The sequence below is a fragment of the Puma concolor genome, chromosome D2 (assembly GCF_028749965.1).
Source record: "Puma concolor isolate L17-30 chromosome D2, mPumCon1.1.hap2, whole genome shotgun sequence".
In the NCBI taxonomy this organism is placed as follows: Eukaryota; Metazoa; Chordata; class Mammalia; order Carnivora; family Felidae; genus Puma; species Puma concolor.
Genome location: NC_141677.1, coordinates 83,350,107 through 83,363,966, shown reverse-complemented (window position 1 = coordinate 83,363,966; position 13,860 = coordinate 83,350,107). Strand labels below are relative to the sequence as shown.

The 13,860-nt window shown below is 45.4% G+C and overlaps 1 protein-coding gene across 2 annotated transcripts in view; it reads right to left on the bottom strand.

The window, feature by feature from the left end:
* Window positions 1–13,860, bottom strand: part of DOCK1 (dedicator of cytokinesis 1) — a 532,945-nt gene that overhangs the window by 442,227 nt on the left and 76,858 nt on the right. For both annotated transcript variants that reach the window (XM_086681161.1, XM_086681162.1), the window contains exons 5-10: window positions 13,486–13,582; window positions 10,979–11,127; window positions 6,322–6,457; window positions 4,977–5,134; window positions 3,634–3,715; window positions 3,090–3,225 (exon numbers count right to left, since the gene is read on the bottom strand). In XM_086681161.1, coding sequence (XP_086537287.1) covers window positions 3,090–3,225; window positions 3,634–3,715; window positions 4,977–5,134; window positions 6,322–6,457; window positions 10,979–11,127; window positions 13,486–13,582 — 758 coding nt within the window. The remainder of the gene's footprint in view (window positions 1–3,089; window positions 3,226–3,633; window positions 3,716–4,976; window positions 5,135–6,321; window positions 6,458–10,978; window positions 11,128–13,485; window positions 13,583–13,860) is intronic.

The following is a 13,860-nucleotide window of genomic DNA, read 5'->3' as shown; positions in this document are numbered from 1 at the left end:
CTGGAGCTGCCCTGTCCAAACAAATGTTGTGTGATGATGGAATGTTCCGGAACAACAAGCACCTGAAATGTGGCAAATGTGATGGTGGTACTGAATTTTTACTTTGATTTCATTCATAAAAGCCACATGTGGCAAGGGCCGACCACGCTGATGGGCACTGCCCCGGGGCATCCATAAGTTCTTGCATTCCCCCAAAAATAAAGTAACTACCATCCATCTACCCATCCCACACCAGCATCCGTGGACACTATTTCAAGGGGCATTCGATAGCTGATCCTCAAAATTACCAACTGCACAACTGAGGAAATGGAGGCTCAAGGACACCAATGAATGACCTTGCCCAAAGTCAGAGAGCTAGAAAGTCTCCGATGCTCAAGCTCTGACCATTGCAGCCAGAGACCCCCAACGACAGCCCCGGGAGCTTTCTCTGTCTCTGCTCGATCCCCATACTTCAGGTAACTAGGCAACATAGCTCACTGATTTTCTCTTCACAATCCCTTCCCTGAGGATTACACCATGGACTGACAATGTGGACAATTTCCATCTCTACCACTTGCTCCTCCCCCAACAAAAAGGGGGACGAGTCTGTAAGGACGAGAAGAGAAGCATTGTCACATGCTGGTTGCCTCAGTGGAGCCCACAGAGCTTCCACAGTGTGTCCTGAGGGAAAACAGCCCACACTCTGCTGAACCACTGCTCCTCTTGGAGCGAAGAGCCCACACATGTGTCCAGAGATACGGGTCAAAGCATCACAAGTGAACTAGATCATCAGGTTGTGGATGCCCCGAAGGCATATGGCCCAGACGGCAGTCTCCACCTACCAGAAGACGCCCCTAGCTTTAAGCATCCTTGGGGGCAACGGATTGGCATTAGATGCACCTATTGAGACCCTCAGATGCCCAAGACCGTATTTTCACCGCCAACTGAGAACCGTGTGGCGCTGGGCCACAGGGGGGAGAGCCTGGGCCTCGCAGACCACCTGCCACACGCAGTCCACAAGGCACAGCCCACCTGTGTGTCCGCAGCCCTCTCTCCTCCCGCCGCTGAGTGCGTCTCCCTAGTCATACAACCTGGCCACTGCTCTGGGGCGTCCGTAAGTTCTCGCATTGCCCACAATGATACCACAATGCCAAAACCCAGGCATCAGGCCGGGGAACACATCAGGAGCCCAGCGAAGTTTCGCAGGAAGGAAGCAAGAGAGTGAGCCATGAGACTTGCGTGTGACACCAGTCAGGTGAAGGCAGCCTTAGTCTTCCACGTCCTGGGAGTGACAGCCCTTTCGGTGGCGCCTGTCCCGAGCCCCGGAGGAGCAGGCTGTGACAGCACAGACCTTGTTCGCAAGGAATCTCCCTCACCGCGGCTCGCCCGCACGCTGGCCCATACCACGGAGGTTCGCGCTCTGGTTGGGGCTTTGGTACAACCCCGGCTACACAGAATTATGAGTGACTTATGTTTTACTTACGCTTTTTGTCTTTTCGTAAGTTCTATATCACTTTTACACTACATTACAAAAGAAACACAACATAGCATTTCCCATAGAAGGTTAAGAACCGGAGGCTTAAAGGTCCGTGAACATATCGCTCACCCGGGCTCTGTCGACACAAACATGCAGAAGTTATTCTGGATAAAATCTTAAAATTAAGTTCACGTGTGGGAACTGGAGTTGCACAGGTATGAACAGAAGTGGATTTGGACCAAAAAGGTGATCCACCTTCTCAGGCGGAGAAGTGTCCTTTCTTAACCAGAAAGAGAACAGGAGGTCAGAGGATGTCCTGAGCAGGTTAGGGGTGTGCACTAGTTTAGGACAGCGCCACTGGGGGTGCTGAATGCCATGTGACGAGGGAGGCAAGGCAGTCTGATGGCAGCGTTCCACTGGGTGCCTCACACCCGCAGTGGCTCATAGATGACTTGGGTTAAAGAAGGAATTCTCATTTAATTGGCAGGATGTGGGGCCTGGGCAAGGATGTGTATATATTTTTTAAGTTTATTTATTTATTTAGAGAGAGAGGGAGAGGGAGCGCGCATGCGGTGGGGAGGGGCAGAGACGGGGGGGGGGGGGGGGCGTGGAGACAGAGAGAGAGGGAGAGAATCCCAGGCTCTGTACTGTCAGCACAGAAACCCATGCAGGCCTCAAATTCACAAACCATGAGATCATGACTTGAGCCGAAATCAAGAGTCGGACACTTAACCAACCGAGCCACCCACCCAGGTGCTCAAAAATACATTTTTTAATAGTGCCCCAAACCGTTCCCAAACACAGTTAGGGCTGAGAATCACTCCATTAAAATATTTAACCTTCTGCACCAAAAAGATATGGCTATCTTCATCTCTCCCCAAAAGACAGGGGATACCCTCAGCTTTCCCTAGCAGAGGTGACTAATCAGTCCTTCTTCTTGAGCTGTCACCAAAATAACGGAACACAAATATGGAGGACAGACAGAACCTATTCCAAGATAACTGGGTCCTCCTCATGCTCCGGTCTCCTACCCCATCATCACTTTGACTATTCACTGTGAATTTCCTCCTGAATCAACCAATCACCAGCTCCAGAAACCGTGAAGCCATCCAATGACTGGCTTTCCTCCAGGCTGAGAATGTGGGTCAGGGTCTCCCTCAGGAGAGGTGATCTGCTTTAAAACCAAATTGGGGCGCCTGGGTGGCACAGTCGGTTAAGCGTCCGACTTCAGCCAGGTCACGATCTCGCGGTCCGTGAGTTCGAGCCCCGCGTCGGGCTCTGGGCTGATGGCTCGGAGCCTGGAGCCTGTTTCCGATTCTGTGTCTCCCTCTCTCTCTGCCCCTCCCCCGTTCATGCTCTGTCTCTCTCTGTCCCAAAAATAAATAAAAACGTTGAAAAAAAAAAAATTTAAAACCAAATATATGATTTACATCGGAAACTTGCGACTGAAGCATCGCGAGCTGCCGGTCCACAGAAACCACACAGAAAAGAGCTAAGAGATTTTTTTTCCCTCTCTCTCTAACAGAAGAGCTTATAAATCAAAGCAGTCCACCGTCCAGTATTGAGCAGCAGCTCTTACTCAGGATGAACGTGACGATCTAGAAACTCTAAGGAAAGCAGAGAAATGGATTACCAGCCACTCCGAAAGGCCGCCGCAGGCCCGAGGTCAGTTTCCTGGTATTGTTGTCCCTCAGCTCCATGCGACCCACTCGTACGATCTGACAAACGAAACTGATTTTGTCCCTTTTCAGGTCTTTGCTTCCAAGGTCCTGGAAATATTAATTTCCATAAATTATTTGGGAGAACCATTACTCAATGCAGGTGCAACTGAAACAGAGAGTAAAAAGATGGACTGGGACTCTCTGACCAGTTTTCAGCATTTTAATAAGTTGTTCACATAACAAAAAGGAGCTGGATAACAATAGTCAATTAATGTTAAGCAAACTTCAGATGCAGGGTTAACAGAGTGCTGGGGCAAATCTCCGTCATGGGGATCCTAAGGGAAGCTAGAGACCCCTGAACAGCTCTGGGAAGGTATATTATTATCACTGCATTCACACGGGTTACAAGCATCCCAAGGATCCATGCTCTAGTGTAGACACAAGTCAGAGGGCAATCATTAAAGATAATCACTGGAATGGTGAATGATTCAAATGAACCTCTTTGGTTGTACTTACAGTAAAAACAGCTCGCAAATTATGTAATCTGTCTATGTCTTTAGGCAATCCTGAACTTGACCAGCGAACCAGGTAGTTTTCACTTGAGAAGAAAGAAAGAAAAAGAAAGAAAGAAAGAAAGAAAGAAAGAAAGAAAGAAAGAAAGAAAGAAAGAAAGAAAGAAAGAAAGAAAGAAAAACAAATTCATTTTCTAAATTTAACAGGACACTAAATAGACACCCACATTGATTTATAATTAATACCACATAAGTCCACAATGCAGACAACTATACGAGTTCAGAAATGTCAGCCATGCCAGAGAGAACTGCTTTTCCATTAGCACATAAGTAATTTCCCACACAAAGGAATAGTCGAGAATCTCTGAAAGGCTGTAATTTTGCAATGGAACTATATGCGAACGTCATTTCCAAGTTTATTATTTTAAAAGCATTATTCGTTTATTGAGATTGACTATGATCTAAAATTCACCATTCATTCATTTACAGTATAAAAGAAATACTGCACATCTGTCTCAGAGCCTAAAATGACCAAATATGCCATACAGACAAATGGAATCCTACGACAAGACGAAATGGAGTCCGTATCATAAATAAGGATGAAATTCATCCATTTGTTCTGTTTTCTATCACATACCAACTTTTATAATTTTGAACAACACAAATGAAGATATTTGAGTTTTAAAGGTACGTGCATGAGCACACACACACTTCACACATAATTTAAACCATAATTTTTCCATCTGGACAAAGAGACAGTTATACGAAGAGACAAAAGCAAGAAGGAGGGAAAAGACCACATTAGAAATGACAGGGATGACAAAAACGAGATTTATAATATTTCATTCAACAATTATTAATTGAGAGCCTTTATATAGCAGGCAGCCATCTAGACACTGTATTCCAGCCAATCGTGTTGCAGAAATAACAATAGGTCAAAGGTCCAAAAGTGACATTCGCAAAAGACAAAAGTTTGACAACAGCAAGATTGAGACAAGAGTGACATTATCTGGGGGGGGGGGGTGGGTCTTGGAAACATAAAACCCTATGAAGACAACACAGGAAACAATGACTTCCATCTTTGGTTGGTTGCCACGTCCACGAAACAGTTCCAAGACAAACACTCTACATTCGAACACCCGTGTGCACGCAAGAGAGCTGACCCTGGACCAGAGCCCAGCAGTGCCATCACACCGTCCCAAACCACCCTGGGCTCAGCTGCCGGGGGAAGTATGGCCAACTGGTCTCCCCACTGCTCTCTGAGAGACCTAGACGTCTGGTGGGCCCAGCGCCACTTTCCTAACGTTACCCGGAGAGGGAAGACAGCCACAAGGGAACGTCACTGACCTGATGAATTTGGACTCCACAGGGTCATAAAGAGACATCAGCACTTCAGCATCTTCTCCGATTTTACAAACCACATTTTTGAGGTTGACGAACAAGGCCAGAGAAGGGGTGGAGGCAAACTTAGCTTGTCTGTTAATATCTATGTTCTGCTTTTGGGACTGTAAGTAGAAATAAAACAGAAAGTTGACAGTAGCAGGGTGCCTGGGGGGCTCAGTCAGTGAAGCATCCTTGACCCTTGATTTCGGCTCAGGTCATGATCTCCCAGTTCATGAGCCCGAGCCCCTCATCGGGTTCTGCACAGACCATTTGGAGCCTGCTTGGGATTCTCTATCTCCCTCTCTCTGCCCTTCCCCAACTCACGCGCACACATGCTCTCACTTTCTCAAAATAAGTGAAAGAAAAGAAAAGAAAAGAAAAGAAAAGAAAAGAAAAGAAAAGAAAGAAGGAAGGAAGGAAGGAAGGAAGGAAGGAAGGAAGGAAGGAAGGAAGGAAGGAAGAAAAATTTAGTTGACATTAGCAATACTTACCACTAACCAACGTCGCACTTTCTTTATTGATGACAGAACAGAAAACTACATGCAACCGGTTAGCCTAACACAGCAAAGCCACTCTGCAGTCAGTTCCTTGTCCCACTCAACACATGCACGCACCCAGGGCAAAGGTCACAACCCCTTAACAGTTTGTACTGAACATGGTCTTCAAATACTGCAGTGTCTAAACAACGAATCACGGTGATGTTCACATGCAGAGCTGCTTAATTTCTGGTTCCCCCACTAGACTAAATCCTCCGAGAACACTTCTGTCTTATTCATCAGTACATCCTCAGTTTGTGGTACACAGTAGGTGCTCAATAAATACTTGCTGAATGAACGGCTGACTCAATCAGTCAACTGACTCCTTAATATTTGCTATAGAGAAGACACCATTAGAGACCAGAGAAAATGCAGAAGATCAGTAAGACACATGTTCCCTGCCCTCATCAAGCTTAGAATATGTCACTCCTCTGGCTCCTATCAGAGAGGAAATGCAGAATCCAGTATTGTTTCCCATGAGATGAAAACACAGAGTCAATGTCGTTAAGACCCTGCCTCCTAAGACGTAGCACAGTGCTTACAACCCTCCCCCCGCCCCCACCAAGGGATGAAATCCTTCCTGGTCGTCAGCAGTATGTTTGGACACTGGGTTCCTTTCCATTCATCACTGTATGAAATATACTGTATAGTCGTGCCTTCTGAGCTTTCTAGTACAAATTCTGGGCCTCACTGGTGTTTTATTAATGTTGAAAACTGTTACTGAGAAAAGGTACTCTCAATGTAAATGGCACATTACAGACAGCCGAACTTACCTTTTCTTCTTGCAATCTTTCCTCCACTTGTTTAGAAGCGATTTCATGAGCTCTAAAGAGACTAATCGTGCTAGTTAGTTCTGGATCCAAAATGTTCCCATCTTCATCTCTCACCACCAAGTCCAGATCAAGAATTCTAGAACAAGAATTCAGAGCTTCATGGACACGGACCAAGGGCTTTGAATTCTCTGACACAACTTCAGTCCCAACAACTAGGTGCAGTTGAAAACATCATAGAAAGTCAGGGTCATCCATAATACTAGGGGACATAATTCTATAAGGTCACTTTCTTTAAAACACATTCCTTTGAAATTCAAAAAAATTACTCAGGGGCACCTGGCTGGCTCAGTCAGTAGAGCATGAGGCTCTTGATCTTGGGGTTGTGAGTTTGAGCCCCATGTTGGGTACAGAGATTACTTAAAATCTAAAATCAGGGGTGCCTGGGTGACTTAGCTGGTTAACTGTCCGAATCCGGCTCAGGTCATGATCTTATGGTTTGTGAAATCGAGCCCCATGTTGGGCTCTGCATTGACCGGATGGAGACTGCTTGGGATTCTCTCTCTCCCTCTCTCTCTGTGCTCCTCCCCTGCTCCTGCTCTTTCTCTCAAAATACATAAACTTAAAAAAACAAATAAATAAAAGTAAAATCTTTAAAACAAATTCTTCAAGTGCAAAATTTTACAGATCTGCACAGCCCAAATGAAGTGTGTGTTACTCATCACTATATGAACAGCATGGGCAGTTTAAAGCACACACATGATATAGATAGTTGGGGGAGGGGTATGGATGGGGCGTATAATATATATAGATAAATAGAGTGTATATAGGGTATGTAGTTATGTATAGAGTGTATATACATACATACTCCTGTGTGTGTGTGTGTGTGTGTGTGTGTGTGTGTGTGTGTGTGTATGCAGTGACATACAAACCCAGGCACCCATATATTTAAAATTGGTGGTGGTGACATCATCACCAAGCTGGGGAGAAGAGGTCGGAAGGAAGAGCGGGCGCAAAGGCACACCCACCATTCTATTCTCGTCAATTCTATCACACAGCTTTGCTTCTACCTACAGTCAGTTCCAATCCCGAAATTAGCTCATCAGAAGATCTTCGATAAAGATGTTCTGCTGTGTTTCGACACCAAACATGTGGAAGTTATCCACAATAACATTAAGCAACTTTCTGGCCAGATGGCTAGACGTAGTAGCCAACTTAAAACATGAGCAGCATCTGTCTAATAAAGCTGTCCATCCATGTCTGGAAATGTTTTTTGGCAACCTTCTCTCTGTTTCCCCAAATCTGACGAAATTGTTAGGTGATTTTTAGCACAATTTTTATTTAAAGAATAAACAAAGACCATTATATAAAGAAAGAAACCAGTAGCTGCACCACGGCGACGTGTTCTGGCTTTCTTTTTAATAAGATGTGAGGATCTTAACCACAGATGCCTTATACTTTTGCCTTTGGGATTTTCTTCCTGCTATTAACAAGTCTATGGAAGCAGGATTTTTTTTCTTTAACCATACGGCAAAGTAGAGTCTGCTGACAGAAAGATAAATCTCAATTAGATAATGACTGTAACAGTTACAATTTTAAGAGGAGAGGTGACTTGGGAAGAAAGACTCCAACGAGGCAAACTCATGCCCGACTTCTCTCCCTGAAGGTCACACACCTTAAAGCTGGAAAGGAGTCTGATAACGTGCGCCAATCAGGTTTCATTTTGAGAGGATGCTGGGCCACTGCACCACTTGGAAAGCAGTCACAAAGACCTCGTGCTCCCCTCTTAATATCTACTAAGCAAATCCACTGATGGCGAAGCAGGACCCACTGGGCCAGTCGGCAACATGACGGTAAACAGGCTTTTAAACAAATACTCAGAGGCTTTTCGCTCTGCATGAAAACAGCCTAGTAGTTGCAGGGATGGTGGAGTGCCTCAAAAGGAACAGAAAGACATTTTTTTTAAAAAGCCTTTCAGTCTCTCATCAGTTGTGTCTGTAATACGCTTCGCTAATGAGGAAAAGCCCCTTCTCTCCCAAACCCTGAGCCCACCCCTTGGGAGGAGTCAGTGCTGGTGTGGGTGGGGTCAGTTCTGGAGTGGGTGGGGCCAATGCTAATGAGGGGGGAGAGAATCCTCTCTCTTATGGGCTGCCCAGTGCTGGTGCCTGCAGAGTTACAAAGCATCTGGCTTTAGAGGACTGTGGCCAGAGGTCCCACAGGCCACACGGAACCAGGCTCCCTGGGGAGCAGAGGCCCAGGCCACGTACCAGCCTGCTGCATACACCCGGCCGTGTGCTCCTCGCCTCAGTCCAGCCAGGACAGATGGCCAGACCTGCTTCACAAAGGAAGAAACCTAAGCTCAGAGAAACATCCACAAGAACCCTGAGCCTGGATTCTGAGCCAGAACCCTCTCATGGTAGAGTCCGTGCTCGTTCCAGAATGCCACATGGAAACTGGCGCAGGAAGTGGCTTGTCAGGGTTCTCTTCATGCCAACTCTTCTGTGTGTTTTTCTGAGCAGCCAGCGCTCAGGTGGGGTCTGAACCCACAGTGAGCTTCTGCTACGAAGGTGTGTCTGAGCACAGCAGGAGGGCAAAAAACTGTCTTATTAAGGGCTGTATTTCCTCTCAAAGCAGTAAATTATGTTTGGAAACACTTCCTTCCGTAACTCGATTGTTCCACGAAATAATGTACTTTCGTTGCTTACCACAGCCAAACTAAGCAGGTGGTTCTGAACATAAGCTCAAAATACAGTACTCCAAGAGAAAATAGAATCAAAGCTCCAAAAAGTGTCATTTTTTTTTAAGCAGGTGCTCACAAAATGGGTATCCCTAAAACGATATCTAATATCCTATACTCAGAAGTCTCTAACTTTCTGGGGCTTCTCCTGTAGACTTTTTTCTTTAATGTTTATTTATTTTTGAGACAGAGAGAGACAGAGTATGAGCAGGGGAGGGGCAGAGAGAGAGGGAGACACAGAACCCGAAGCAGGCTCCAGGCTCCCAGCTGTCAGCACAGAACGCGATGCAGGGCTCAAACCCACGAACCACAAGATCATGACCTGGGCCGAAATCGGATGCTTAACCCACTGAACCACCCAGGCGCCCCTCCTGTAGCCTTAATCCAAACCCTCCATCTAACTAATAATGTTGCTAGAAACTTTTCACACTTGAAAGGATGAAATACTAGAAAACAAAATGATACTATAATTCTGATTTTGCAGAAAGGTTGAGTTTATACCCAGGGCACCTTTCAGCTAACCGGCTGGGGCAATCCTCTCCCATTCTCTGAGCTTACCATCCTAGTGTGTAAAATGAGGGGCTTGGTCCAACCCAGAAGTTGCCCGATCTGCTGTCCAGCGTGGTCCAAGTCTATTTTTAAAAACTGAAATTTCAGGCCAGCATGCCAGATATTAGAAATCAGAATCTTCAGGGGTAGGTCCCACGATTCTGTATTTTGTAAGTTCTCCAAGTGATTCTGATAAGGACCAGCATCTGAGAATCGTGTGACCAGATCATTTTTGAGGCCTCTTGCAGCTGTGACATTATAGGGACAACCAGTTACCCGGTGGGAAAGGGCGTGGCCTCCTTCTGGTTACAGACTTGGCAGACCCAGGAAGAAGCGGCTCACTGCCCCTCGGCATCAGAACCGCGAGCGAACACTAGAACACAGAGCTGTGCGGGAGGGAGCACACAGCCGCTGAAAGCATTCAAGCACAATGGAGTGGAGGCTTGCTATAGACGGGAACCTTTGCAAGAGCCATCCTTACAACAAAGCAAACTATTTGTTGTTTATCTGAAATTCAGATTTAGCTGGCTGTACTTTGGTTTGCCAAACCTGCCATCCCCTCGCACTGGTGCTAAGTTTCAAGGTGACCTGTGATGTCCCTTCCAACTCTCAGAACCTGGGGGGGTCCACAAAGAAACCTGGTGCTTGTTATTGCCAGGGACCCCAGGTCTGGACTCAAAGTGAAGTACTGTGAGCAGAAAATAAAAGTCCCTTCTCGGCGGGACTCACGACAAGGTCCTCTATGGAAGAGTGCAACTGAGAGACCACCCAATCCCCTGCTTCTTGGAGACAAGAATAGGTTTCAACAATGACTCTGAAAACTCCTGATTTTTAGAACCCAACAGAAAATACCCTATCCTTTTTTTTTTTTTAAAATCTTTAAAGTAATCATTCCATGCAACATGGGACTCGAACTCACTACCCCAAAATCCAGAGTCACATGCTCTACCGACTGAGCCAGCCAGGCACCCCCAAAATACCCTATCCTTTCAAAAATGAAAACTAGGGGGACGCCCGGGTGGCTCAGTCAGTTGGGCGTCCGACTTCGGCTCAGGTCATGATCTCACAGTCTGTGAGTTCAAGCCCCACATCCGGCTCTGTGCTGACAGCTCAGAGCCTGGAGCCTGCTTCGGATTCTGCGTCTCCCACTCTCTCTCTGCTCCTCCCCTGCTCATGTTCTGTCTCTCTCTGTCTCAAAAATAAATAAAAACATTTAAAAAAATTTTTAAAAACTAAAAAATAAATGAAAACTAGGCCCTTATTTTGATGTTAGAAATTTTTTTATGATAACATGATCTTAGACTCCTCAAGGCTTACGGTAATGGTATTATATTGGATAATTTAAGCATGAAATCATCTTTGAAATAAACAAACCTGTTTCCATAATCAATTTTGGCAGTGACCTTCTTCTTCAGTTCTTTGAGCTCATCCTGCGGCAGAGTTCCAGAAAGAATCTGCGATCGCCATTCGATAAGGTCATAGATCATGTGCCGCACGCTTCGAAACATCTCCCTGTTGTCTTGCTGTACGGAGGAGAGAAAAGCCACATGTAAAGCTTTTGGTATAAAAGAGCCCTGTGGAGTGTTTTCCAAACACACATGTAGTCTATGCTTTATCTGATGCGATCCAATTAATGTCAAGTTAAAAGATGTTTTTAGCATGAAACAGGAACACATCATACGGAGTCTGGTTCCTCTGAGGCACTAAAGATCGAAAGGAGAAGCCGTAAGGCACAATCCTCACTATTCCACCCAACCTTCCAGAGTATATGCCTCTCAGTCAAGAGGTTCACCACAGCAGGATCGGGAATGGGGAGCCTCAAAACCAGCCCATGTGCTTCTAGCACGTGGCCCAGGGATGGGCAACCCCTGAACCTCCCTCAGGATCAGTGTGAGCTTGAAGATCTTGCCATCGAGTCTTCAACATTTTGAAGACGGCACCCTGAGCACTATTCTCGGCACCCCAGGCAACAGAACACCTGGGCCCGTCGTCAACCAGGCTGTAGGGAACAGCATCAGCCTGGGCCCCGGCACGCTGCGCCTTATTCAGTGCACGCAGCTTCTATAAGCAGTGAAGTCCGAATCTACAAGCAGTCAGTGCATTTACATCAAACGGAAAACACACACAAAAAAATTCACATTTTTATCACTTTATACATATTTTGAAGGGTGTTGAAGGTACAAAAAAAAAAGCATTTTGCATTGAGACCAAGACTACAATTCATCAAGGATGTTAGGGATTATGCCCCCGCCCCTAAAAGGAAGCGGGTGGTTCTTTCTATGAAATCTAGGAGACCTTTAATTTGATGAAATTCTAAACACGGTCCCTATAAACATTAAAACATGGCTACTACACACTTTTTTAAATAACTTCTACTCTCCACATCTGAACCTCCCGTTCCCCGAGTTCTAGTATGTGACCTTTGTAGGAATTTCTAAGACCCTCCCCACCAACCTGTCAAAGAATGCCCTCAGAGACTATTCTGCACCCCACAAGCTACTTTTATAGCATCATCCTAATGTTAATTTTTTAACTAACGACTAAATGGTCAAAAGTAATGGTTTATTCCACAATTAGATTTGTTTCCTCTTACTAATTCATTTTTCTAAAGCCTTATCAAGTATCTAAACTTCGTAATATTTTGCTAACTTATCTACAGCCACAGAGCACAGCAAAACACAACTCGTACCAAAACGCTGTAAGGAAATTTCTACTAGCTTTGTATAAATCCAACAATGCAAGTCCACCAGAGACAAACCCACATTCATAAAAAGGAAGCTAAGGTGCCCGCTAGGCATGTCTACCCCGGGCGTGAACTAGACCCAAGCCCACGAACATACCAGTCAGCATCAGCCCCTGTTTGTTTTCCTGCCATATTTTTGTTTAAAAATTGCTAAGTTGAACATGAAACACCGACTACAAAATTGCTCAGATTTACACAAAACATTCATGGCTAACTTTACGCTTTTTGGTTTTTGAGAACATTTGATGACCAATTACTGCAACTGCTTATTACTGTGCATTTACAAGAAGCCACTGTATAATCAAAAACAACAAGCCTGCCCAGAGAGCAGCTGTGGGACTTTTGCAAGTTTTCTGTGTTCCTAAGAAATCGATGCACTGACTTCCCTCCAGAGCCCTTGCTTTGTGCTGACAACATTAGCATACGAGAAATCAACACTCTGAATAGAAATACAGGCTTAACAAAAGGTAATCTTCTGCAAATATGAATTTATGTGCAAAGAAATGCCCTGAGGGAATAGGAAATGGAAGATGTCAGAGTCTCAGCCTCCCTGCGTTAATAAGGCTTCTTCCGTGATCGGGAGAACTGGACAGCTGCACACAGAGCCAGAATGTAAACGACTTCCCCACCTCTGGAACAAGCACACTTAAGTCTAGAAGACTATGTAGTTTAACTCAAATGATAAGAGACAGGCAATGGCAGAAAAAATAAACAGCAATTGTTCTGTACTGCGTCCGTAAAGAAGCACCCGTTAAAGCTTAAAAGCAGATTTCAGTTTTCAGGATCTAAATATCAACGTTGAGGGTACATCAATGCAGACTGCCTAGTCCTGTCTTCCAAAGCCTTCAAGCAGCCCGTCTCCCCTTTTGGCACAATGAAGGTGAAATCCTTGGCCCTTCCCTTTACCAATGCTTTTTCACAGGGAGCATGGCATTTACAAAGCGGGTCCAAGAGGACAATGGTCCCCCAGGGTGGAACGAATAATGGGCCACGTTGCCTTCTTTGCCCCGAGTAGGACTTAGTCCTTAGTTCTGCTTTTGAGGTTCCCAGGGAAAGGAAAATCATCCCCTTGGTACATCAAGGTCCCACAAGACCCTTCTCTGTTTTGAAGCTTAGGTTCAACATCCCATTTTCTCACCACGTAGAGCTGCCTCCAGATGGTGGACCACTCTCGGAGTGTCGTGGTGACTTCCTGTATGAGCGGGAGGTCGCCCGGGATGACCGTTTCATGTTGCCTAAGGGAAAGGAGAAAAGGACAGCCAAGTTCATGGCTTCATTAAAGTCTACAAGCTATACCTTGTAAATTCCAAATCGGGTCCACAGAATTAAATATTTAAGCAAACGGAGAGAAAATATACAAATAAGACTGTGTCCACACATATGAATACATACATCTCTGAGACTGACAGGTAATATTTGTACAGAACTTGACTGTGTTCCTACATTACCCTACATGTAAAGGCGTCTACCTCATATGGCAAGGTAAGATGAAGGAGGCAAATAATATCCCATT